Source organism: Perca fluviatilis, chromosome 20 (assembly GCF_010015445.1).
Source record: "Perca fluviatilis chromosome 20, GENO_Pfluv_1.0, whole genome shotgun sequence".
Classification (NCBI taxonomy): Eukaryota; Metazoa; Chordata; class Actinopteri; order Perciformes; family Percidae; genus Perca; species Perca fluviatilis.
Window position 1 is genome coordinate 20204926 of NC_053131.1, and position 26560 is coordinate 20231485.

General features: G+C 40.2%; 2 protein-coding genes across 3 annotated transcripts; one reads left to right on the forward strand and one right to left on the reverse strand.

Moving 5' to 3' along the window:
- The first annotated feature begins 238 nt into the window (after window positions 1–238).
- ubr1 (ubiquitin protein ligase E3 component n-recognin 1) lies at window positions 239–20959 on the forward strand. Its single transcript, XM_039787075.1, has 47 exons — window positions 239–483; window positions 2087–2346; window positions 3714–3792; window positions 4275–4385; window positions 5732–5859; window positions 5942–6080; window positions 6193–6255; window positions 6379–6502; window positions 6690–6797; window positions 6887–6975; window positions 7073–7171; window positions 9156–9313; window positions 9397–9496; window positions 9630–9758; window positions 9912–10092; window positions 10182–10234; window positions 10390–10500; window positions 11258–11323; window positions 11416–11517; window positions 11606–11669; window positions 11758–11882; window positions 11981–12033; window positions 12124–12226; window positions 12316–12364; window positions 12502–12656; window positions 12764–12863; window positions 12975–13078; window positions 13190–13270; window positions 14110–14291; window positions 14393–14601; window positions 14695–14794; window positions 14925–15077; window positions 15165–15265; window positions 16187–16286; window positions 16382–16530; window positions 16635–16690; window positions 16800–16896; window positions 17054–17121; window positions 17218–17365; window positions 17468–17537; window positions 18626–18762; window positions 18844–18952; window positions 19066–19122; window positions 19208–19285; window positions 19402–19572; window positions 19720–19821; window positions 20429–20959. The coding sequence occupies exons 1-47, from the start codon at window positions 439–441 to the stop codon at window positions 20568–20570; spliced, it is 5208 nt and encodes a 1735-aa protein (XP_039643009.1). The 5' UTR covers window positions 239–438; the 3' UTR covers window positions 20571–20959.
- A 1059-nt stretch (window positions 20960–22018) lies between these two features.
- On the reverse strand, window positions 22019–25825 carry prph2la (peripherin 2-like a). Of its 2 annotated transcripts, none has more exons than XM_039787080.1 (4): window positions 25687–25825; window positions 24696–25491; window positions 24281–24527; window positions 22019–23420 (listed from the first exon to the last, which is right to left on the reverse strand). In XM_039787080.1, the coding sequence occupies exons 2-4, from the start codon at window positions 25277–25279 to the stop codon at window positions 23148–23150; spliced, it is 1104 nt and encodes a 367-aa protein (XP_039643014.1). In that variant the 5' UTR covers window positions 25280–25491; window positions 25687–25825; the 3' UTR covers window positions 22019–23147. The 2 variants fall into 2 exon arrangements, with proteins under 2 accessions (XP_039643014.1, XP_039643013.1); XM_039787079.1 differs by having other exon boundaries at window positions 24696–25511; window positions 25687–25824.
- Window positions 25826–26560: the final 735 nt, after the last annotated feature.

Genomic DNA, 26560 nt, shown 5'->3' on the forward strand with positions numbered 1-26560 from the left:
TTTAAACATTTATACCAGCGACATCATGAAAATCACTGGCTGTGTGGGACACTCAGAGCAATGCAATTATTACTATACATAGAGACACTGATCCGTAATATAACAACAATTGACAAAAATGTTATAGATGGTCTTATAGTACCTCGGAACTCGGAAGCCGGAGCTGGGAATGACGTCCCTTAACCTAGCTAATAATTGTCCACCAGAGGGCGAGTCTATCAGATTTTTTTGTTTACAAAATGCTTTCTTTGACCAGAGGCATATTGACGGGCAATTTTAATAAATAAGTGTCCTATTTGATTAATAAACTAGCATATCTGTGCTTAACTACATTCAAATATTTATAACTGTTCAAATTATGGTTTAATAGCGTCGCAAAAGGTTTCGATAACAAGTGGAACAGTCTCCTAGTGACACCTCCTTTACGGCAAATGGAATATGGCGGAGGGTGAGAAATCCTTAGACGGACTGGAGCTCAGCAAGGTATGATTTTTAAACAGCTAATATAGCTAACTGTCAGTGGTTACTGCCACTCAAGGACAAAACCCTGAAGTATAATGTGTCAATTCCTTTCTACAAAATAGTTTGACCGGGCAGTTAAAGGGCATCTACTTACCAGGTTAGCATTCGTGGTTAGCTCCTGTGCTAGCTACCTAAATGGTTAAAATGTCTCTGCAGAGGCTGCGATATTTACTGCTTAGTGCTTACCAACAGTGAGTGTATGTTGCTGGTTTTGGAGCCAGTACTTGTTGTAAACAACACAGTCTGGGGAAATATGTCAGTGTTGTCCGTTGTGTTAATAACCATCCTGTGGTATTTTGGTGGGCGCTTTGTCCAAAGCGCTTCAACATGAGTTTTCCATCAGTTTATACATTTTAAGCACCATTGTCCCGATTTTTTTCCGACCTCAAACTCTTGCAACGTTTTGTTAGTCATAAACTATTGTCCAAAATGTCGTTCGCGTTGTGAACGTGAAAATGGCCTAACGTTACTTGGATATGATTTTTTAGTTTTTTAGTTTGTCACTTGCGGTTACATTGACTTGATGGAGTACAACAAATAAAGTGACAGACATTGTTTGCAACAGATGTGGCCAAACCTTGCAGAGCCAGCACTTTTAAAATATGAAAATGATTGGATAATATATTTTTATTTAGCAAGTGTAACTCGAGCCTCCACGTACAATGTGCAGTATTCCACTACAGCAGTTAACTGCCAGTATGAATGCTGAAAAAAAATGTATGAAATGAAATTGGAAAAAAAAATGCTGGAGCAATCTAGTATGTGTAAAACAGTGCACTGTATAGAAATCCAAATTCATGCACAGGTGTGAGTACTGTAAAATGTTTATCATGATAAACTACTACGTTTCAGCTTACACTTTCCGTAGGGTGTTGAAAGAAGAAAGTATTTTCTAGGCCTGCGGTTCTACCCTTTTTAATGTAAAGAAGTCAATCCAAGTGTTATTCACACTCCCAAATTTAGGTTGAATTACCAAAGATCACCTTCCAGTCACAGATATTTTATTAATTGTTAGTTATTTAATTCATTTTTAACGTATATAATATATAGATGGTACCAATATTAGTCATTCTAGCTTCATAGATATCTGTCAATTCCAACAGTAAAAACTACCCTGTGTACATGGTGCTTTCCACCCAGCTGCCAGCTAATACAGGAAGTGTCAATGTGAAAAGGCTTCATTAATTTGGTAGACATTAGGAGGAAGCAGTGTGACTACTTTATTACTAATAACTATTAAAACTAAGATTTTTTTTATTTTGATGCCAGGCTGTTTGTGGTGCATTTCAGATTTCTAAAGACAAAACAACTTGAAAGCTCTGCTTTGTGGTAGCATTAGCAGCAGTCAATACAAAATAACATATTTCTGCCTTTATCACAAAAGTTTACATCTTTATCAAAAGCCCTTAAGCCAAGATTTGAAGTTTAATTGTTACTTAGTAATCATAATGCCTTGCTAAAGTTTATCTGCGTATCACTATGGAAATGCTGGCTTATAAATGTGGTTATAAGTCATAAGGTGGAGTGTGTGGTGTGAGTCATGCTTTTCTTTGTTGTCTTGCAGGAATGGCTGGAGGCTGCAGACAGCAGGGCAGAGCTGTTCTGCTACCTGAAGGACCAGGTGCCACAGATCTTCTGCCTGAAAAAGGAGTCCAGCCCTCAGGAGGAAGAGGAGCTCATGCAGAGCCGGCTCCTCTACCCTCTGGAGTGCTTCCTGTTTGGAGAGGATCCTCAGGAGGGTTTGGAGAAGCTCAAGCAGGGCAGCAGCTCATCCCAGCTCTGTGGACGTGTCTTCAAAGAGGGAGAGACTGTCTACTCCTGCAGGTCTAAAAACATTTCAGATCTTCTTTAATAAACAAGTTATAACAGCAATAACAATAGCAGTTATGATAAAATACTAGGTGTTTATTTGCTCATATTAGTAATTTTGAGTAGTGGATGATTAATGTCAATATTTAGATAAAAAAAAAATATTTTGGTTGTTGCTAACATTTAGGCATGAAATGCAGGTATAAAAAAAAAAAACTGTATTTGGCCCCAGTGGAGGTTACTGGATTTTGTATAAAGCCACAGAGTCATATTTAAGATATTACTGGTACATCCTTGCATAATTAGGTATAATAAAAGACCAGGGTGTATTCTAGTAGGTATTATCAATAAACAAGGTACTATATTCAGACGCATCAGATGCATATAGTATTTTAATAACTATTTATTCTTAATAAATGGTATATACCCTAGAGGACAACAAACAAATCTCAATAACTTGCCAACTACAAAAAAACTTGAGTAACTAGTCACGTTAACACAACACTGATGAGTAACTTTGAAATAACTTGGGAATAAAAAATAAAGGGTCTCAGTTTTATGTGTTTGTACATACAAAAGTATATTAAAATGAGCACATAGTCATTGAAAACAGGTACTTGTAATATACTGTATAATGAAGCAAAGGTGTGTTTGCTTCTGTATGAAACCAATCCTGTGATACTATAATCAGTATGACAAGCAGCCAATGACAGTGAATCAGCATCAACACAACTAAACTAAAGTCCATGTTCTCATAAAGTTTACACTGTAGATGTTTACATTAAAGTATTGATTAGTCTTGCTTTGCCAGACCCTCCTCCAAAGCACCCTCGAGGAGGGTCTGGCTAGTCCACACAGCATTCGGGGATGGGAGGAAAACATGCTCTGGTTTATTGGCATTTCTTTAAACCAATCACAATCATCTTGGGCGGTGCTAAGCACCGGAGAAAAGCCGCTGTGCCGCTGCAAAATAGGCTCGGAAGGAACTTGTTTTGGTGGAACATGTGTACATTTAGTCATGCAACAGAAAACTCAGATTGGACAGATAGTCTAGCTAGCTGTCTGGATTTACCCTGCAGAGATCTGAGAAAAGGTTTACCATAGTCTTCATAAATCAACCGGAGATTAAAATGCCAACACAAAGGAAGCCCAAGGCAACGGATATCTGGCCTAATGAGTGAAATCCGGCAGATTTTCCGGTGGCAACAGAGCAATCCCGGAAGTGGAACGACAAGTATATAGACTAATGTTTAATTAATGCAGGAGAGGTTGTTATCCATTTCAATTTGGACAGTAACTACAGTGGCATGTCATGCCTCAGATAATACACTTTTGTTGTAATTTGCTCCCTCGAGTAACAAATCTTCTTCAACATGTTACAGGGATTGTGCAATAGATCCCACTTGTGTCCTGTGCATGGACTGCTTTCAGGACAGCGTGCACAAAAGCCATCGTTACAAGGTTGGTGTCAATATAAATGTTTGCATTTTTAATGAAATCCAAATGAACATGTTTTTTTGGAATATGTAATTTTGATCGTTGCAGTCTGCTTCTTCCCACGTGGATAAATGGGAATAATAGAAAATCACTCATCATTGGATTTCTGTTGTGAGATTTCTTTATGGCCCACACATACTAAAGCATCTTATCTTTCCCTTGTCAATTATAGTGTCTATGATTCACTTCTGTACACAGTGTGCTATAATGTCAACTTGATTACCCTCCCTAAACTTTGGGGAAAAAACACAACATATTTCTAGATTATACTAAAATCTATGTTTGATATATTTTATATTTATCTGACTTATATTTGGCCTCATGTTCAAACCCCAGCGTTGCATAATAATGCATTATCACAGCTAACATAGTTAAACAACTTAACTGCTGTTGTGTGTATCCATTACTCTCCCATTGTGATATACAGTATGTACATTTTTCCCCAGATGCATGCATCTTCTGGCGGGGGCTTCTGTGACTGTGGGGATGTAGAAGCCTGGAAGATTGGCCCCTGTTGCTCCAAACATGACCCAGGGGCAGCCACCGCCATGGTAACGGTGAGTTACATAATAGAGCGGAAAGAGGGACGTGGGAGGGGCATTCTTGTCCTATTCTGTGTCAGTGAACCCCAGAGTGCTTATTTTCCCATCTTAGTCCTGGATGCTGCGCCGTTGGCTATGGCTTTGGCTCCGGAAACGAGAAAGAAAAGCACTTTGTTGACCTGCACCAACTGAAAACATTTATAACTAGGTTAAGAGATTGGGAGGGTGATTGATGCTGAAAAGCTGGTTGAAAACAGTTGTCGGTGATACTGGTTCAAAGCAGCCTTTCTACAATTGCTTAAATCCTGCTGAAATGTGCAGGGATGCATTCAGTTTACAGCTTATTCTACCAAACTGCTGCTGATATATGTTGATGATTGATTCTGCTGTTCAGTAGTTGTTTGTCAGGCCTTCCTTTGCTGATCACAGTGTTGGGCTTTTCTCTGATAAGATCCTGCTCAGGGGCTTTGAGCAGACATACAGCTTGATGGCTCTGTGCCTGTTTCCGTAAACAGCAGGTGCTCCTTACAACAGAGACATTACTGGCACCCAGTCTGGCAGGCTGCTTTGTTTTTTCTACACCAGATCTGAACCTGTACTTAACATCACATGACCATGAACACATCTCCACACTAAACATGAAAACCCATCATGCTGTTTTAGACCTTCCAAGTATTCCAGTGCTTGTTCTCACACTGTAGTGTGACGTAGAGACTGGTGTAAATATACAGACTCACTGTATGTTTGGTTTGGTTTGTGTGTTAAATGTCAGACATTTGTATGAAATACTTAGCTTCTATGTGAAATGTTTGCTCTCAGGGGATTTGATATTAGCTTAACTGGGCCAGCTGCCTATTTAGCTCTTATTAAGCAAAATATTTAGATCAGCTCCATGTCAAATTGTAGAGTCACTGCTGGCACAGGAAACAGGGAATTAGGAAAGGTTATTACAACAAATTTGTCCATCATCAGATTTTCTTCATTTTCTGCAAAGTAGACATTTTTCACTTGTAGCAACATATTTATTAAATCACTCCAGGTTCAAGACTGACGGCACTAACAAATGAAAGTTAGTTGTCACAAAAGAAATGTTTCTGGTAGTGTTTCTAGTGCGTTACTTTCAGAGACCTACTGAGAGTGTTACGGTGCCTGCCCACTGGACGTGACCTGACTGGCGGCAAAAATTCCCACTCATTCATTCCGTATGGGAAGCGACTGATTCGCTACACAAATCATGCTGGGATACCTGGCGATGTGGACCATGCTGGCGGTGTAAGGAACTGGTCGCAGACAGTGGGCAGGCACCATCAGTGGTGTGCTCAAAAAATGTATGTCCTGTATGATTGTCTCATTTTGTGCAGGACGAGTGCGTGTTGGAGCCTGAGATATATGAGCGTGCTGAGAGGCTGTTCCGGATACTGCTGCACTACGCCACAGATTTCTTGGTGTGGGAGGAGAACCTTGAACTCTCAGCGGAACTCCAGCCCCGGTATGGCCCGTCTAATCCCATGCTAAATCCATATGCAAATCACACAACTTAACTTTGACACTGTATTTATCCATCCATGCAGGACAAAAGACAATGCATACTACTGTGTACTGTACAATGATGAGCACCACTCGTACGACCATGTGATCTACACCTTGCAGCGTTCTGTTAACTGTGATCAGGCTGACGCTCAGACACACACAGCACTTATTGACAAGGAGGTATAACTTTTACTTTGCAATACTGTCATGTCAAAGGAAAGCTGCTATGCATGCACTCATCATATCCACTGCAGATTATGCCATTTTGTAATTGTTGTTAACTGTTTTACAGGGTCGACGGGCAGTAAAGAGGGGAACCCTTCGTTCCTGCCAGCAAGCAAAAGATCTCATCAGGGTAAACACCAGCCACTGACTATAGACCAGAAATTTAGAATAACTTTAGTCTTGAATCTGTAATTATTATTGTCCAGATTTGCATTTCCAAGTGAGCTCTAACTCTTTTACTGCTGTGTTGCAGTCCAACTCCGAGCACATTTCCCTGCAGCCACTACGTGTGGAGATCCTTCACGCAGCAGTAATGGCTCATCAAACTTTTGTTTTGCGCCTTGGCCCCTGGTTCCAAAAGATCATCAGTTACTCAGGTTGTTGGCATCATCTTCACCATACTTGCAGTTGCACCACACAAACTTCACAGCGTTATTTATTGATTGCACACCTTTTGACGTGTTCCTTTTTTAGAAAAACATATCTACACCGTTTAATCCTCAGTTGTCCGTGCACACTTTCATGTCATGTGACTGGGAACCTATGTATGTGTGTCTTGTGTAGTGGGCTTCCGACAGGCCTTCTGTCAGGTGGCATTAGAGGCCAACATAGACAGAGACCAGCCTTGCCTCATCAGCAGACTCATGCTGCACGATGGCAGGATGTATAAAGGCAAGTAGAGCTTTATTTCCAGTACAAGCTTAATCTCAACTCTATTCCAAATGACAATAACATGAAGTTTTTTTTCTTGTTTCCTTAAGGAGCTCGCAAGATAGTACATGAACTGATTTTCTGTAGCATGCTAATGGAGACAGAGTTCAAGAGGCTTTTTGCAATTGAGTTTACAAAGGTAAAACGGGAGGGAATTTTTAAGTTTAAGTTTTACATTGTAATTCCAATTCTTTCGCCTGCTTAAATGAATACATGCCTCATGTTTGTATTTTCAGCACTATAAGCAGCTTCAAAAGGACTTCATAATTGATGACCATGACAGGAGTATATCCATCACTGCTCTATCTGTTCAGATATTCACTGTACCCACATTGGTAAGTGTTTGTTATTAGGGCATCAATGTAGATATTGTGTCATAGTGGGCTAAATGTTATCTATCTTTCATATTTGTGCTTCTTTAAGCACAAATATTGTTCTTTAAGATGGTCTTAAGGCATATAATATATATATATATTTTATATATATATATATATATATATATATATATATATATATATATATATATATATATATATATATATATATATATATATATATATATATACAGTGCCTTGCGTAAAGTATTCGCCCCTTGAACGTTTCGACCTTTTGCCACATTTCAGGCCTCAAACATAAAGATATAAAACTGTAATTTTTGTGAAGAATCAACAACAAGTGGGTCCCAATTATGAAGTGGAATGAAATTCATTGGCTATTTCAAACTTTTTTAACAAATAAAAACTGAAAAAGTGGGGGCGCGCAAAATTATTCAGCCCCTTTACTTTCAGTGCAGCAAACTCTCTCCAGAAGTTCAGTGAGGATCTCTGAATGATCCAATGTTGACCTAAATGACTAATGATGATAAATAGAATCCACCTGTGTGTAATCAAGTCTCCGCTATAAATGCACCTGCTCTGTGATAGTCTCAGAGGTCCGTAAAGCGCAGAGAGCATCATGAAGAACAAGGAACACACCAGGCTGGTCCGAGATACTGTTGCGGAGAAGTTTAAAGCCGGATTTGGATACAAAAAGATTTCCCAAGTTTTAAACATCCCAAGGAGCACTGTGCAAGCGATAATATTGAAATGGAAGGAGTATCAGACCACTACAAATTCTACACGACCCGGCCGTCCCCTAAACTTTCAGCTCATACAATGAGAAGACTGATCAGAGATGCAGCCAAGAGGCCCATGATCACTCTGGATGAACTGCAGAGATCTACAGCTGAGGTGGGAGACTCTGTCCATAGGACAACAATCAGTCGTATACTGCACAAATCTGGCCTTTATGGAAGAGTGGCAAGAAGAAAGCCATTTCTTAAAGATATCCATAAAAAGTGTCGTTTAAAGTTTGCCAAAAGCCACCTGGGAGACACACCAAACATGTGGAAGAAGGTGCTGTGGTCAGATGAAACCAAAATCAAACTTTTTGGCAACAATGCAAAACGTTATGTTTGGCGTAAAAGCAACACAGCTCATCACCCTGAACCCACCATCCCCACTGTCAAACATGGTGGTGGCAGCATCATGGTTTGGGCCTGCTTTTCTTCAGCAGGGACAGGGAAGATGGTTAAAATTGATGGGAAGATGGATGGAGCCAAATACAGGACCATTCTGGAAGAAAACCTGATGGAGTCTGCAAAAGACCTGAGACTGGGACGGAGATTTGTCTTCCAACAAGACAATGATCCAAAACATAAAGCAAAATCTACAATGGAATGGTTCACAAATAAACATATCCAGGTGTTAGAATGGCCAAGTCAAAGTCCAGACCTGAATCCAATCGAGAATCTGTGGAAAGAACGGAAAACTGCTGTTCACAAACGCTCTCCATCCAACCTCACTGAGCTCGAGCTGTTTTGCAAGGAGGAATGGGCAAAAATGTCAGTCTCTCGATGTGCAAAACTGATAGAGACATACCCCAAGCGACTTACAGCTGTAATCGCAGCAAAAGGTGGCGCTACAAAGTATTAACTTAAGGGGGCTGAATAATTTTGCACGCCCAATATTTCAGTTTTTTATTTGTTTAAAAGGTTTGAAATATCCAATAAATTTTGTTCCACTTCATGATTGTGTCCCACTTGTTGTTGATTCTTCACAAAAAATTACAGTTTTATATCTTTATGTTTAAGGCCTGAAATGTGGCAAAAGGTCGAAAAGGTCAAGGGGGCCGAATACTTTCGCAAGGCACTGTATATATATATATATATATATATATATATATATACACACACACACACACACACACACACACGGTCTTCTGAAGACCTTGTATATCTGTGCCTTAACATCCATCTCTGTCCTCACGTTCCTTTTCTAGGCCAGACAGCTGATTGAAGAGGGCAATGTCATTAAAGTGATAGTTGGTACAGTCATGGATTTGCTGCGTGAACATCTGGATGACAACAATCGCTTCTTCTTCCTTGGCTACAACTCGGACAAGTTTGCACGTATCCAGGTCATCTTCCACGACCTCAGGTCATTAAACAGGCAAAACTTTAAATAACTCTTTGTTCCTAACTTTCTTGGTCTTTATCTAAGATGTAACTTCTGTCTCTCAGGTATATTCTGATCAGTAAACCCTCAATATGGACTGAAGAGCTGCGGAGAGAGTTCATAGAGGGATTCAAAGCCTTTCTTGGGCTTCTCAAATGCATGCAGGTAATAATTATCGCAACCCTAACTCATTCTTTGATAGTGTGTATTACCAGGGCTATCACTGTACATCAGCTGACAGTAACTTAACAAACAAGATATTTAATGAATCCTGGCTTTCTTTCACCTACCTTTTCAGGGTATGGAGGAAGTGAAGCGCCAGTTTGGTCAACACATTGCAGTAGAACCAGAATGGGAGGCTGGCTTTTCTCTTCAGATCCAGCTTCGCCATATTCTTGCTATGTTTCAGGACTGGTGTTCCTCTGATGTGAGTTAGAGAGTCATACAATTTGTCCATCAAACAATAGTTATCCCACAAATAGAGGGAGCATAACTATAACACCACCTCCCTTACTCTCCATTCACTTAGAATAGGCGGAGTGAATTGCTGTGGTCAATTATTGCTTGTTTGCCCCCTCAGGATGAGATCTTGCTGCTTGCATTTGAAGAGTGCCACAAAGCCCTGATGCAGTGCAATAACCAGCCCTTCCACAGGGAGGCCACTGACTACTACATGTGCAAGCACATCCTCCATGTTCGTCCATACAAAGTTTCTCAGGAGCCTGTCAGCATACATCTGCCAATCTCCAGGCTACTGGCTGGTAGGAGAACCTATATTTCAGACACCGATTGATTTATTGGTATTTTTCTGTTACTGTCAATTTACTCCTCTGTACATTGTAATCCCTAGGCCTGTATGTACTTCTGTGCAGGACAGGGGCAGTTGAACGTCTGGATGATTCTGTAAGTGACATGAAAAAAAAATTATGATTTTAAATGTTTAGTAAGCTACTGGTTTCAGGGTTCATTGTGTGCTGCGTTGTTGTGTTTATTGAATGAACAGTCTTAACTTTTGCTACTGGTTTTAGAGAGTTAAGGTTTTTCTCCATCTGTTGCAGGAGAGCTTTGACCGCACCCAGCTGGCAGAGCATCCCCTGCGCTGTGTGGTGCTGGCTGCACAGGTCTCAGCTGAAATGTGGCGCAGAAACGGGCTCTCATTGGTCAGCCAGGTATACTGCATCCTAGGGCTGTCCCGAATACCATTTTCTGGGCTTTGAAGCCTATGTACTAATCAAGATCAGTGGCTTAACGCAAGCCAGTTCACTGTGTTTACCTTTATTGAAGCGTCTGGAAATGACACCAAGCTGCTGCAGTATAACCACACAGAACTCTTAGACTGTCATCCTGACATTTCTCTGTTCTCAGCTGAGATGGACGGCATAGTGCTGCAGTGTTTCAGTGTTTACACTGCATAAATTAGCCCATCTGCTAGTGGATTTCCATCACTTTCATATCTTAATCGCGACAGAATATCACAGTGAATTTTAGCCTGCATGCATGTTTTTTTTCAGCCTCACATTGTTGAAAGAGCAGCTAATATTGGTTGCGAGACCAACAAGTTAGCAGACTGCCAAGTTGTCACTGGACCTTTCTCTCCGCTCTGCACTGGGCGTGTGTGGGTGTGTGCAAAGCCCCTCCCTCTGGGAAACATGGAGCTCAAAGGAGAGAAGAGAAAGACCTAAAAATGCAGTAAAGACTCGCACTGAGCTAAAATGGAAAACACTGCGCTGCTACACGTGCCATTCAGTTTAATTAAAGGCCTTCATTTGGAAGGATTCTGTTATTATACAGTATTTAAAAAAATAATAATAAAAAAAACACGACTATCCAAATGTTCAAGGCATTGCTTTTATTCGGTATGCTCTCTGTTATTATTTCTTCAATTAACAAATGACAAGTACATTCATTGTTTTTTCACATGGTCAGGTCTACTACTATCAGGATGTAAAATGCAGGGACGAGATGTACGATAAGGATATTCTCATGCTTCAGGTTGGTAGCAATCACACATTGAGAATGTCTTGAGGATTTTTCTCATGCTCTTACTCTTCACCATTTATATAATACACTATGTGTCCCTACAGATAGCTGCTTCCAAAATGGACCCTAACCACTTCCTCATGCTGGTCTTGTTGAGATTTGAGCTCTTTGATTATTTTAATGGAAGTTGTTCAAGCAAAGACCAAGTAAGCAACACCTCAACTATCATTCAGAAAAAAAATCGTTATGCCACCTATTGCTCTACTTAGTGATGAAATGCAACACAATTTGCAGGATGAACTGACACAGTGGAACCGCTTGACAGAAGAGATGCTGTACCTCCTTATCGTCATTATTGGTACAGTGTCACATCCTACTAATCAGACTTGGGAAGTTAATTGGTTGGATAGAAACTGTACTATAGTGTCTGTGTCTTTTGTTTCCAGGTGAACGCTATGTCCCAGGTGTCAGTCAGGTGACCAAAGAGGATGTGACAATGAGGGAGGTTATCCACCTGCTGTGCATTGAGCCCATGGCTCATAGTAGCCTGGTCAAGGGTCTGCCGGAGAACGTAAGCTGCACATACTGTCTACATAACTTTAGAGTTAGTATCTAAGTTTTTATAAGGGAATAATCATTTTATAACAAGTTACAAAATATTTTTTGTAGGAGAGCCACGAAACAGGCCTGGAGACTGTAATTACCAAAGTTGCCACCTTCAAGTATGTAAAGACTGTGAAAGAGCTTATGCATTTTCTCCTTAATAGTCATTCCAGAGTGGGTTTAATCGGTCTGTTTTGCACTGTTTTAAGAAAACCGGGTGTGTCAGGGCATGGATTGTATGGACTAAAAAAAGAGCGTCTGGTAGAATTCAACCCTTTCTTCTACCATTATTCAAGATCACAGCATAGCAAGGTAATGCAATGTCTCAACACCAGTTTTACGATAAATTGACACAACTTTTGTTTAATATTCCTCATTTCATTATCTTTTACGGTTTGCAGGCTGAAGAGTCTCAGAAGAAGAGGAGGACTCAGGAGGGCAATGATAAAGGTGATCAATGTCTTTGCTCTGCACACACCTATGTATAGATACAAAATGTGACAATCTGTACTCCACTTGCAAATGAATCTGCGCTACTAACATTCCCTCTTTTTTTTTTTTTTTTTTTTTTTTTTTTTTGTTCTTAGCTCTGCGTCCACCGGTACCCCCAGCCTTCTGCCTAGCTTTCTCCAGCATAGTGCGTTTGCTCTGCTGTGACATAATCATCCATGTCCTGAGAGGTGTCCTGCAGAGAGCTGCAGAGGACCGGTCGACTCATTGGACAGAAGCCATGATCCAGAGGGTACACATTACATGTGTTTTTTCCTTTACAGAGTCTGCCTCACTCGGAATTTGCCCTTAATTACTTAAACCACTTGCAGTAACAAAATGCATGCATTTACCACACAGGCCCTGCACTTGATCGGTCAGGCATTGATTGAAGAGAAAACACAGCTTGAGCGTAGCAATGTGGAGGAAGTGACCTTTGATTTCAGCCTCAAGGCCCGCAGTAAGTAAAAAAACTAATTGTTTTGTATGATCTTTTCATCACTCACTATTCAACATAGTTCTCAAAGCTATAAACTGGTTTGGTTTTGTGACATAAATGTCTATCTTCCAGGAATCGGTTCAGAACACGGCAAGTCAGTGTTCCTCTTGTTGTCCAAGATTAAGGCTGTTCCTTCCCTTGAAGCTCAAAACGACATGGTCAAATGGGTTCTACAGGTAGGCTATTTAGTTAATAATTTTTTTTTATCTCCAACAGTTCGTTGTTGTAGACTGATGCATTTATTTTCTAGTTACCTTCATCATTTTATATGAATGTTTTTCTGCTAGATGTTTGAAATTGTCAAGTGCCTTAGAGAGAAGTCCAGTCCAACCGCCTCCATGAGCATGGATACAACCAAGCCAGAGGAGGTAAAAGAACAATAAATGATGAACTAAAAATTGTGCATTTAACGATACAATTGACTGGTCTTAACTTTTGCTTGCTCTGTTTTGGGTAAGTACTTATAGGTTAAGTTCTATACTGCCACAGTGAGTGTGAGAAACTGGACTTTTTACAAAGGCGGCTCTGGGCAGGGTAACTAGAAGATTTGGCGGTTGCATGAGTGCAGATGAAATAACAGATTCAAGAGAGCTTCATGTCATTGTCTCAAACAATAAAATTTTAGTTGTAACTCCATTTCGGGGGCAGATACAATTATCCAAATTAAAGGGCACCTTGTAGAGCTCAGAGCCGCCCTGTCTTTACATGACACAACCTCCCTCCTCCTAGGTTACAGCATCCCAACTCACCATTCATTTGGTTTCCAATTGGATCTTATTTCCAACCTTTATTTAACGAGGAAAAGTCCCATTGAGTTACAGAAACTCTTCTCCCAGGGAGTCCTGGCCAAGACTGGCGGTAAAAAGTTTCAAAATACATAAGACAGGACAAAGGTTACAAACTACACCGCAAATCTCTGTACATACACTACTAGAACACAAACAATACATTAAACTTAACTTAAGCTAATACAGACATACAACTTAAAGGGCATCTAGTTAAAAGCAATTACACTGTTCAGTCAGTTAACTTTAAAAGATTTTTAAAAGTATTGAAAGGTGGAAGTGATTCTAGATTTAAGGTGTTAAGGTGCCAAACACAATATAGCTCTCTGTCATGAAATTATAAGAAACAACGCAAACTGAATTGCATTGTGTATTTTCTCAGTATTGAATTTTTTTTGCTGTCTGACTTGTTATTATTCCAGAGTGCTCAGGACAAAGAGAAAGCTGAGCGCAAAAGGAAGGCAGAGGCAGCCAAACTCCACCGGCAGAAGATTATGGCCCAGATGTCAGCAATGCAGAAAAACTTCATTGAGTCAAACAAGATGCTGTATGAGAACATGCCAGAGAGCGGGACACAGGGAGAGCCTGTTACATCTACTGAGAGGTGAGAAGGACCATTTAATAAAAAAGAAAAAACAAAAAATCCATGTGTTTTTAGCTTAGTGTTTGGCTAATTCTATTTGGGGTTATGTTTATTCCCCCTAGCTGTCTCATGGAGCACAGGGAGCTGTGTGTAGCCATCGGGCCACACCGAGGCTCCTCTCCAGCCGAGAGGGAGGTGCTCACCTGCATTCTTTGTCAGGAAGAACAGGAAGTTGTGGCCCAGGCTCCAGCCATGGTGCTGACTGCGTGTGTCCAGAGGTCCACTGTTCTGACACAGTGCAGAGGAAAGATACCGACCAATAGAGCAGATGGTCAGTCCATTTACTAATCATTTAATTTAATTGTAACTGTAATTTGACTCTGACACTTTTGACTCATATGTGCATTGTATTTATCTCTTCAAGGGACAGGGACATCATATCCCCTCTTCATGCCTCCTGAACTGGCAGTTGGCACCCACACTGGCAGCTGTGGACATGTCATGCATGCCACATGTTGGCAGAAGTGAGTTATTACAAGAACAAATTTGCTAATTATTATTCTGTCAGCGCTCCCCTTTGTGTGTATGTGGTCCGTTAGAAGGCACAATTGACAGTTAATTTACCATTAAGGTGTTATTCTCTATATTTTTCAGATATTTTGAGGCTGTTCAGAATATGACCAGGAACCGGCTCCATGCTGAGCTGATCATCGACCTGGAGAATGGGGAGTACTTGTGTCCCCTGTGCAAGTCTCTGTGCAACACTGTTGTCCCTCTCATCCCGTTTGAAACACTAACGTTTAACTAGTAAGTTCAGTCCACCTTCTTCATGCCATTCTGCAATAGATCGTTGATTGTACAAATGTATAGAAGTTATTTGTTTCCCATGTACAGTGAAAATGCAGAGATAATTGGACAGCATTTGACCCTGCCTCGCTGGATTCAGATCATCTCTGCCAGGATTAAAGGACTCAAGTCAGTCACTCAGGATAATGGTAAGAAGACATACTCAACATACCATGATTGCATATCTTTGGATGAGTGGCACAGAAGAAGGCATGTGGCATTGGGAGGTTTTAGGTTCAGCCACCGCAGCTCTTTGCCTTACAGTGTCGTTTGGGTAGAAAGGCTTACCTTGATATAAGTTATTCAGCTTCAATAGTTACTTATGAGTGCCATGCAATGTCATTAGGGACTGTTCGTTATTTATTTCAGGGGCCACCGGAGGAGTTTTGGGACCTTTTAGTCAAAATAGACATGACCCTCCCCTCGCCTGTAATAATTTTTCTATGACCCTCCAAAACGGTTTGGAAAAAAGGCATGACCCTCCCCCAATAATTTATCAATACCTTCTGTATTGGTTTGCGCTTGGCAAATATATACAGATTCCCATTGTTTTTTTTACAGCAATGACTTACATGACTAGACCTCTGCATTCTAATCTGACGCATCACACTCCTCTGTTATGGTGTGGTGGCCATTTCAGTAGATTTACTCACTAACGTTGTTGTGGAAACACAATAAGCATGGAAACTAAATGCACACTTACTGCATTACTTCAAATACTAAGTTACTCCGCTAGTAAAGTAGTATTCACATGAAATAAAACAATAAAACATTGAGACCATTCAGCAAAGGATACTGGGTAACATTCAACACACAAACTGGTTGCTATGGACTCGTCACTAGGCTTCCTCCACTTCGCCGTTTAAACAAAGTGGAATAAACATAAGTCCAAATCTACACAAAACCCGCAATCAATTAGTAAGCTGACATCAAATGTGGCATTTAGGAAACTTTTATTGCAACCTTTTCCTCCGGTGGTCCATTCCATAAATACTGAACGGTCCCTTATGCCTAGTTGTTTTTGATGTGTGACACTCCGGTGATTATAATTAATCTTCTCTCTCGTGCAGATTGCAACACAGAAGGCAGTAGTGTTGATGGGGACACAGGGATGTGTGGAGAGGGCCAGTCAGACTTTAGATCCATTCTGAGCTATGGTGTACAAGAACCGTGAGTGAAACTGTCATCCCCTTTGGTGTCCCTTAAGGATCTATGTTTTTCATTTAGCACACAAGTTTGAACTCTATGCTGGTGGTTGTTTTCAGGAGGAAGTTCTCCGACAGCATAGCGGAGATGCTGGTTGTCTGCGCCACCACAGTTCACAGGGTGGGACTGCAGACGGCACCCAATGAGCTGTGCCCACATGTTCCTGTTATGGCTTGGAACACATGTGCCTTCACTATTCAGGCCATAGGTACAGTAGGAGTTACAAGGCTTATTGTGACTTTTTTTTTTTTTTTTTTCTCTTTCTTTTTTTTCTTCAATTTAATTCAAAAATACATTTGCATGTCTTCACAGAAAACATATTGCAGGAAGAGGGAAAGCCACTGTTTGGGTCCTTACAAAACAGACAGGTTGGATGCCTCATGACTCGTTAACAGCTGTCAAATAATGCGTATGATGTATCATAGTTCAGGTTTAACTTGGTCAGACATCAGTTTTTGAAATGCTTTTCTATTTTAGCTTGCAGGTCTGAAGGCAATTGTTCAGTTTTCAGCAGCTCAGAGACTTAAGAGCTCCCAGGCTGTCATTCAAAGGCATTTCCACGACATGTTGGGGGGTATGTGGTCATTTAAGAATACATCCATTTACTTGAAAAGTAAAAATTGTAGACATTGCACAGCTTTCTTCCTTGTAAAGCATATTGTGTTTTCCTCTAAGTATGAAATGTGCTATATATTATGGCTTGTGGTCATAACTGTGACTTATTTCCCCAGTTTTGCTTCCGGGCATGGGCAGAAAAAACAGCCCTTCTCTTCTGGAGGTGGACTTTTTCCATCTTCTGGTAGGTTCCACCTAGAGGGAACAGCTTTGTTGAGAATGATAGACTCCAACTTGTCTTGTCCTCATCTCTCAACAAGTTCTTGTTGTGTTTTGTCAGGTGGGGTTGGTGTTGTCTATACCTGCACTGTATCAGGAGGAGGCTGTAGACTTACAGCCGTCTGCAGTCAGCTCTGCCTACAACCACCTGCACATCCTGCATCTCGTCACCATGGCTCATATGCTGCAGGTCCTCATTTCCTCTAAAGGTACAAACCGCAAAACCATACATTCTGGTTCATTTACTGAACTACCTTTAGAACGTAGTACAATAACAAGGATGATTAAATAAAGGTGTCATTTCTACTTAGATTTCCCTGCAGTGGCTGGAGAGGAGACGGAGGAGGCGAGAGCAGCATCAGAGCTGTACACTACAGTGTGGTACAAGTGTTTCTCATCATCATATTATTTATCTGGCAAAATACATGAGCAGAATGAGCAAATTTTGTTGGCATATATATATATATATATATATATATATATATATATATTATACACACAGTACAGGCCAAAAGTTTGGACACACCTCATTCAATGTGTTTTTTTATTTATTTTCATGACTATTTACATTGTAGATTTTCACTGAAGGCATCAAAACTATGAATGAACACATGGAATTATGTACTTAACAAAAAAGTGTGAAATAACTGAAAACATGTCTTATATTTTAGATTCTTCAAAGTAGCCACCCTTTGCTTTTTTTATTAATAAGGGAAAAAATTCTACTAATTAACCCTGACAAAGCACACCTGTGAAGTGAAAACCATTTCAGGTGACTAGCTCATGAAGCTCATTGAGAGAACACAAAGGGTTTGCAGCGCTATCAAAAAACACTTTTTTTGTTAAGTACATAATTCCATATGTGTTCATTCATAGTTTTGATGCCTTCAGTGAGAATCTACAATGTAAATAGTCATGAAAATAAAGAATATTCAATTTTTCTTATTTAGGTGAAAGCTTAACATTTCTTCTAAAGGTCACACTACTAAGCTCAGAATTTATCTAGTAAAAAAATAAAAATGGAACTGTGTCCAAAGAATTACTGCTGCTAAAATTGAGTCTCTAAAGATTTAAGCTCCTTGGTGGCAAATCTGTTTTTTCCCTACAAAAAGTTAGTTTGAAATCTGCATTTCTACCAAACTACATTAATTTGTAAGCTCAGTTTGACTGTCCCTTTTACACTGCAATAAAGAGAAAATTGTTCTTTTTCCAACATGAAACTAAATGATTTGCATTTCTGTTCGTTCACAATTTAAATGGCAGCTCTTGACAGGAAAAAAAACCAAATTACATTTATTTTGTATTAGCCTGCTTCATAATCAAACTGGACAGGAATCAACATCATGCTCACTTAGTAGAGGCAAACTTTGCTCCTTGTTCCCTTTTCATGCTGCATGCTCAGTGATGTACACGGTAATGTGGACTGCCCTCAGCTTTTTTGACCGATTGTTCTGTGGTTTGCTCATCAGGCTGATTCCAGATGTGTCCGGCAGCTCTGTGGCAGAAAGAGTGAATAGAGGAATCGAACCTTTCCTGCGCTGTGCTGCTCTCTTTTTCAGTTGCCTTACAGGAGTACATCCTCCAGAGGAGCTTTCTAGTACTGCTGGTAGGTGAAGTATTATATAATTTTAACATACTACAAATGTCGATTTTAATGAATTCATGCTGACATTTAGGGTCTTTGCAGTTACCTCTCAAGGTCAGATGGAGGCGCTATGCAGCTACTTGGCACTGCCCTCTAATGTGTTCCAGCTCTTCCAAGACCACAGAGACACTGTTACTCCTCTGATGCAAAGGTACAGTATGTGATAAACATTGAGGCAAGGCCGATTGTACGTATTTGATCAGTGATCTTTTCATATTGACTGGAGAGATGAGCAGTTTTATGACAAGTCTTTTTCCTCCTTAGGTGGAGTGGGAGCCCAGCTGTAACTAAAGTCACGAAAGGCAACATCCAGACAGTCAGGTAGACTTTGACTTTTGTAATCTTTCAGTCCCACTTATATTTTGTAATAAAACATTACCTAATAATTGATCAATAAACTCTCCAGATACCCCAGGAGAAGAAATCGTTTGATTGATCTTCCTGAGGATTACAGTGCTCTCCTCAACCAAGCCAGCCATTTTCAGTAAGTGGGGGGGGGGACGGGGGACGGGAGATTGAAGTCTTTTCAATTATCACCTTTCAGTGGGAAACCTGCCAGAGGTGTTCAACCCGCTTGTCTACTTTGTACTTTGTCCTCAGGTGCCCCAAGTCTACAGATGATGACAGGAAGCATCCAACCCTATGCCTGTTTTGTGGGGCCATGCTGTGCTCTCAGAGCTCCTGCTGTCTCAGCCAGCTGGATGGAGACGATGTGGGAGCTTGCACCGCCCACGCTGCTACCTGTGGCGCTGGAGTGGGCATGTTCCTCAGGTGGGTCAATTCTAGGCCTTTTATAGGGATCAAGAGAATTCTTTTCCAGCTTTAAAACTTGATTTTAACTGCATTATTTTACTTTGAATTGTATTCTTTCTTGCTTGAAATTTGCTATATAAATGAAGTTTGATTTCATGTTGACAGGATAAGAGAGTGTGAAATTGTGCTGATGGCCAGTAAGACTCGAGGAAGCACATACCCTGCTCCTTACCTAGACGATTATGGGGAGACTGATCCTCACCTTGGGTAAGAATTTTAGCTTCTTTTCCAGGTGTCAAACTGTTATAACTTCTGCTTAGAATTGCAAATGTAGAGATGTGTATATGTACATGCATATTGCCTCCACAGGCAAATAGGTGAAAGCTGCTGCAATTTAAACCCATCCAGCACCTGCAGACAATGAGTCTTACAGCTGCAGTTTTAGGTCTACTCCACTAATTGTGTCACAAACCTGCACTTCCAGGTGCTTTTCATCAATGACACCATGTGTCCTTGTTTGAAATTTGTCTGTACTACACTAAAAAGACTTGATTTCCAGATTAGGAGCAAGCTTATATGACACATTTTTTATTATATTTAGTCAAATTTTAGGCAGAAGAACACTGTACAAGTCGCGCTGTCCTATTTTGCAAAAGTCTTCCATCAAAGTCTTGCAGAGTTTAATGTCATTCAACAATGAGGTCACTGAAAGGAAACTACTAATCATATGAAACATTACTGCTTCTGTAGGCAGCATATAGGCATGGCCATGAAGTACATCATTTTGTCAATACAGTATGAAATGTATTGTGTTGTTTTTTTTTTTTTGGACAAACCCTTGAATAAATCAGGCCTTTTGTCTTTTAATTTCTAGAAGGGGCAATCCATTGCACCTTTGCCCAGAGCGGTACAAGAAGCTGAACCAGCTGTGGCAGCAGCACTGCATCCTGGAAGAAATTGCCCGCAGCCTAGAGGTGGTCAACGTTATGTTTGCCTTTGAGTGGCAGATGTTGTGATGATTGCTCCAGCTGTGGTGGCCGGGAAGAGCACAGCCATAGAGCACGATCAGCTCCATTGCTCCTAAGGCGCGCGTACACACACACACACACACACACTCACACACACACACACACACACACACACACACACACACACACACACACACACACAACCTCCTATAGAGGAGGCCTGAACAGCCAATCCCTCCGTGATGAAACCCCTGCTGGAGTCGAGAGAGGTGGGACAGTCAAAAGAGGAAGAATAGTGGAGTGTGATGAATAATGAGTAAACCCAAGTCGCCTTGTTTTAATTTGATTGTCTGCTGTGAGAATGAGTTACTCCTAGAGAATTGTTATTTGCAAAAAGGCTCATTCAAATAAAGACAAGCATCAGATACACACGAAAATGTTTGTTATCAGTTTATATATTTGTTTTCTCTCAGTAATGCTGTGAATTTTCTGCATTCTCTTTTGGTGTTAGCAATTATGATTTGTCATAAGTTATAATTGTTGAATTGTGCTGCTTTGAAGGGTACATTTGAAAATTAGGCATGGTCAGAGATCTCATACATTTTTGCTTTCGACCATTATGTAAAAGGTCCAAATGATGCAGCCACATCCTATTGTCACCTTTACTCACATATATAAGCATATGTAATGGTTAAAACATGTATAGAATACATTATTTTTTAAAGTTGTATTAAAACAACTCAGTATTCTGAAAGGCGTATACAGTAACATGCCTCCATGATTTCCTGTTATAGATGCATTTAATGATAAGAAGACATTTTGACACTAAAGTTTTCTGAATATTTCAGCCACATTTTGACATTTATGGTTGTAAGTCCTCACTGACGTCAAGAATCAGTGAGTGAATTAAATGAAAACAAGTTACAAATCCTATTAGGACAAAGTGATTATGATGATCAGATATCCACTGTATGTTTGTAATGATTAAAACTTATCGAGGGGACCATTGATAGACAGATTATTTGAGTCACATTTCACCATGTGGTGGGAATCCACTTTACACAAATTGAATTTAAGTAATAAAAAAATCTATATTTTATTTAGGAAGGGAATTTACTTTTTATTGAAAAGTAAAATATGTGTCAATAAAAAATGTCCTCCTTTTTGTGTTGTTTGACAGTACTATTTGACTTCCAGGCTGTGGAAATAAAGACTCTAGCCAATATACAGCTGAACTGCTCCTGTGCCATGAATCCAGCTTGTGTCTATAATATCTGATGTGTTATGGGATTAGATTTGTTTTATTATAATGGAATAAAAATCTCTTCTCATTGCACACCCATAGAATCAATTAATGATCTATTTTCCATCATCAATATTGCGCTATCCATCAAGTGAGAGGCAAAAATCGGCAGCATTCTCTTATTTCATAATTCTGATGCTGCATTTTAACTCAATGTCTCACAGACATAATTAAAACTTAATTAAACCACACATTTTTATTTAGGTTTTTTTTTTATTTCCCCCAATGTTTAAGCTGTAATTGTCCTTCTCACCTGCCATGTTCTCTATAATTCCTGAAGCAGGCAGAAAAGGCAGACTTCTTTTGACCAACAGACAATGTCCTGCCAACAGCCAATATGTCAAAGGCTTAATCATTAAAACTAAGTAAGACATGGAAGCTTAGTTTGCAACGTACTGGTTTGGATCTCTTATAAAACAATCACAAACAACAAAATCCAACCATCACCAGCTCAGAATGTGTTTGTCAAGCTTTTGGTTGCTCATCCCAGTGAAAATGACAGGTTTTTTCATAAGACCATGGTGGCATTGCTGAGGCACATAAGAGTCATTGTACTGATGGCTTAACCGTTAAAAATGGATGATGTGATGTGTACTCTATTACACTGGTACAACTTTGTTTGCTAAAGTCTGGTAAAATGCACAGCAAGGATCCAAAAATGTTACTATTGATTTTATCACCCAGAACTAATGTAGATTTCAAGTCAAAGTATCCTGCACCTACATTTGTGGAATTTAATTTATATATATAATTTATATAATATATATATCTCTTCTCTTCTTGCTATAGTAATTTCAAAAAAATGTTGACTGCATTTTCTATCATACTTTGAAGCTAAATCAGACAAAAAATGTGGGCTTCAACTTCAACGACCCACATCACTAATTTGTCTTCATCAAACAATTATATATTTCACGTTCATTTTGATTTCAGTGTTGCAACTGACTGCTATACAAAACTGTTTTGTACACATGTTGCAAAATCACGATATACAGGCAATAACATATCAGAAAACAGAAGACAGATGTACAAAAAATATGTGATTAAATCATTAATAGTAAAAAGTCAACAAGGCATTATCTGCATTTTGGAAAAGAGCTACTGTCATACTAGCAAATGTATTATATATTATTGTGTGATATTTCCCACAATATATTTTAGTTTCCACACACAAACACCTCTGTATAGGTATTTATTAGTTCTAATTCTTGACTGATATGGATAACAACCAATAGATGTAACGTAACAACTCTTTTTAAGTAACGAGGAAAAGGCCCTTACTTAGGCCTTTAGGGATGCTGTTCACTGAGGCCTGTGAAAGGTCAACTGGCTTCAGGTATTTCCTTTGGTGGCACATTGTCCGGCCCATAGTGTGCTTTAGAGGTGGAGGGAACGTTAATGTTTGGATCTCCATTGTTGGCTGTGTCTATCTGGTTGCTCTTGCCAAGGCTCTTGATGATGTTCAGGTTGGTGCGGGCAGTTTCCATAAAGCTGTTTTCCAGCAGCCAGCCATCAGATTCAGAGTCAAGGTCGCCCTGTCTCAGCACATTTTCCAGGGAGGTCTGGAGGTAACGAACCCCTGTCAACACCGACAGCTAAAACAAGACACACAGATATTAGTGACAGTCAGATTACAATAGGTCAAAGAACTAGTTTTGTATGTTTTGTTTGGTATGGGGTCATTTTGTATTTGACATACAGTAATTTAAACTGAGTAGAGGACAGTAGAGTCCACTTCAGGTGCTGCATGGACGACCCAGAGATAATATGATAGTAGAGATTTGCTCAAGGATTAGTACTTCAAGTGTGTGAAGTGAATGTGCAATCCCAGTGTTAGTGCTATTGCTATGTATTTTTTAAATGTGAGAAAAGAAAAAGGCACCAGCCAACCTTTTCTTATTACCTTTTAAGTGATTTAACTTATCTGAGAGGATAATGTCTCATATTTCAAACAGTTTTAAGATAAAGAAAAGTTTAATGCAACACACCAGCACAAATGCAGCTTTTTTGGAGAACTCCGTCTCTTAAAGAGTACTGCGCTGATTTAGCATTCCCATAACAACTTTAAAAGATCAAAAACGATGCAGCATAACCAGAGATGTTGTCTTGTTTTTTGTTCCAAGCACTCTTCTTCTTTGTCAAACCCATGGTGCCTACATTACCCACAATGCACCATAAACAGTTAAGTTGGAGATTCAAGTGTTATGCTAGCAGTGAGCATAAACCTAGCTTTAACACAAACAAGAGGGCTACAGACGTCAACATTGCCTCAAGTTACGTCACTTGAGGCAATTTATCAGACTAGTGGGGCCACATAAGCTGTATAACGTTTTTGACATATATTATGCATAGAACCCCCCAAGACCTGAAACATTAAACATGTAAAAAAAAAGTGGATTTCCCCTTTATCTTCCCCATTAAGACATTATGTTGTTATAAACCTGTCTCTCCTCACCTCAAACAGCCAGGTGATGAGGACTGTGAGGCCAATGGACTGCATGATGTGGGTGTAGTACTCCAGCAGCGCCTGGCGACACCCTTTCATCCACAGGTTCAGCTCTTCCGTCTGGTGCTCATAGTTGAAGTGAGCGGAATTGTTGGTGATCTGTTGCTGGATGCAGGGCCGAGGGGAGTTGATGTTGCAGCAGCTGAAGGGCACTCCGTCCATCAGGTACTTCCCCTCCACGTTACTTCTTAATCGGCTAGAAAGGAGGAAAAAGAAGGAGAAACTCAGGATCCGACTTAATGCTTTTTTTTGCAGCAGTGTGTGCATATGTCTTTGTTTGGGACTGTACTAAAATTATGTCAGTAACATTTACAAAGTCCTGTTTTACGTCATCTTTAGTATGAATATACTCTCTTGCACTTACTCTGCCACCTCTTTTTTGGACATATCCAGGTAACGGTTGCTGATCCACTGGATTTGAAACCAATCTTTATAGCCATTGTTCCCACAGCACTGGAACTCAATATGCAGCATGTCCACAGTTCGCTTCAGGAAGCATCGTCCTGGTGTGTCTGTGTCCTTGTAGAACCTGATGGCCTCTGCCAGCCCCAGGTTCAGAGACTCCTCTAGCTCCCCACGCATGCTGTAACACATCAGAGCCCCAACCAGCACACAGAAGGTGAAAAAGAAGGTACATATTATGTAGGGCAGCATGATCAGCTTCCAGCGCAAGAACTTGGTGGTGTCCACGCAGTCGTAACAGATCTTCCCACCCAGGAAGTTTATGGCACAGGCGATGAGGCCCACAGCGATTAGCATGTTGGGCACGTACTGGATGTCCCTCTCAGCCATCAGCTCTCCTCGCTTGTTGATCTCCACCTTGAGGAAGAGCCCCAGGCTGAACAGGATGACCCCTGTCACGACTGAGATCCAGTTCAGAATCCACAGCACCTGAGCCAGCTTGTCTCTCTTGGTCTTGGTGAACCTCAATCTCAAGACCGCCATCATGTATCTATAACTCTCTCAATTTTCTTTTAAGTCTAAGGGGGGATTAAGGGTGGGACACAGGTAGAGCAGGGGAGAGGAGCAGGTTATCCTCCATGGAGTGTGGGGGACCAAGGGGAGGGGGATTGGTTGTACAGTTCTCTGAAGGTCCTCTCATAAGCAGCTTAGCCTGGTAGTCGTGATAGATATCTTGTGGACACTGCATTATGGTTATACTGTAGATGCATGGAAAACACTGTTAAGACAAAATACAATGACACATGATCAGTTGGAAACAAACTGAGAGAAATTAAACAAGATGTAATTTGGTTTTTAAAAAAAATCCTTTCAAATCCAATCGTCCTGACATGTCTTTCTGGACAAAGCTCCTAAAAATAAAATTTAAGAAATAAGAAGTCCACTGTACCGACCTTATTTGGGTCAGCAGTCACATTGAACATCTGACATCGTTCTCCTCTGTTTCTTTGCTGACATCCTCAGATTTAGTCCTGAGAGAGGCGAGTAGTCGACACAGAGAGTATAAAGGCAGCATCACAGCGAGACTAGTAGCCAAGTCCTGACCCTCCTCCTAATCCCCTTTAATCATTAATCAGCCCTGGGCCCAAGAGGGATTTGGACCCACCTTCTGCCACTTAGGCATTTCTGACTGTCCCTACACTGTGAGAGTAATGGATGATGGCCATTGTGTGTTTTCATTTGTGTAGTAGTAAAAAAGGGGACATCCAACTGGACATATAATATACAAAAGTAAATAAAGGTCATAAAGAGTCAACTAAGGTAACTAAATACTTACTGACACAATTATGGAAGGATGAAACTACTGGTGGACACCTTCCAGTAGGGCTGCAGCTAACAATTATTTTCATTATTAATGAATCTGCTAATAATTTTCTTGATTTATTGTTTTGCCTTTAAATGTCAAAAAAATGAAAAATGTATAATATACAAGAGCTCAAGGTGATGTCTTCAAATGTCTATTTAATTTGACTGATCGACTTATCATTGCAGCTCTCCAGGCATGTGGTGTTTTTGTCCACAATGAGTGATGTCATAGCAACAGCATAGCCTTTGCAAAATTGTGAAAAGAAAACTGGTTGTGACATCACTGACTGTGGTGTGGCCAAAAGTGCCAAATGCCTGAAAGATCCAAGCTGTAGAGAGCAGAGTACTTTTTCCTCCCTCTGTCATTTAAGTTCATTTTTACCTCCTGCTATCATCCCCCCCTGCTGGTCTGAGCTATTCTGTTTGCAACTTTAATTTCAACACACACACACATACACACAC

Coding starts and splice junctions, on each gene's coding strand:
- ubr1 (XM_039787075.1), top strand. CDS start 439: ATGGCGGAGGGTGAGAAATCCTTAGACGGACTGGAGCTCAGCAAG. Junction 9,497..9,629: donor GGCTTCTCAAATGCATGCAG/GTAATAATTATC, acceptor CTACCTTTTCAG/GGTATGGAGGAAGTGAAGCG. Junction 19,822..20,428: donor GAGACTGATCCTCACCTTGG/GTAAGAATTTTA, acceptor TTTAATTTCTAG/AAGGGGCAATCCATTGCACC.
- prph2la (XM_039787080.1), bottom strand. CDS start 25,279: ATGATGGCGGTCTTGAGATTGAGGTTCACCAAGACCAAGAGAGACAAG. Junction 24,528..24,695: donor TCCAAAAAAGAGGTGGCAGA/GTAAGTGCAAGA, acceptor CCTCCTTTCTAG/CCGATTAAGAAGTAACGTGG. Junction 23,421..24,280: donor TCATCACCTGGCTGTTTGAG/GTGAGGAGAGAC, acceptor GTCTTGTTTTAG/CTGTCGGTGTTGACAGGGGT.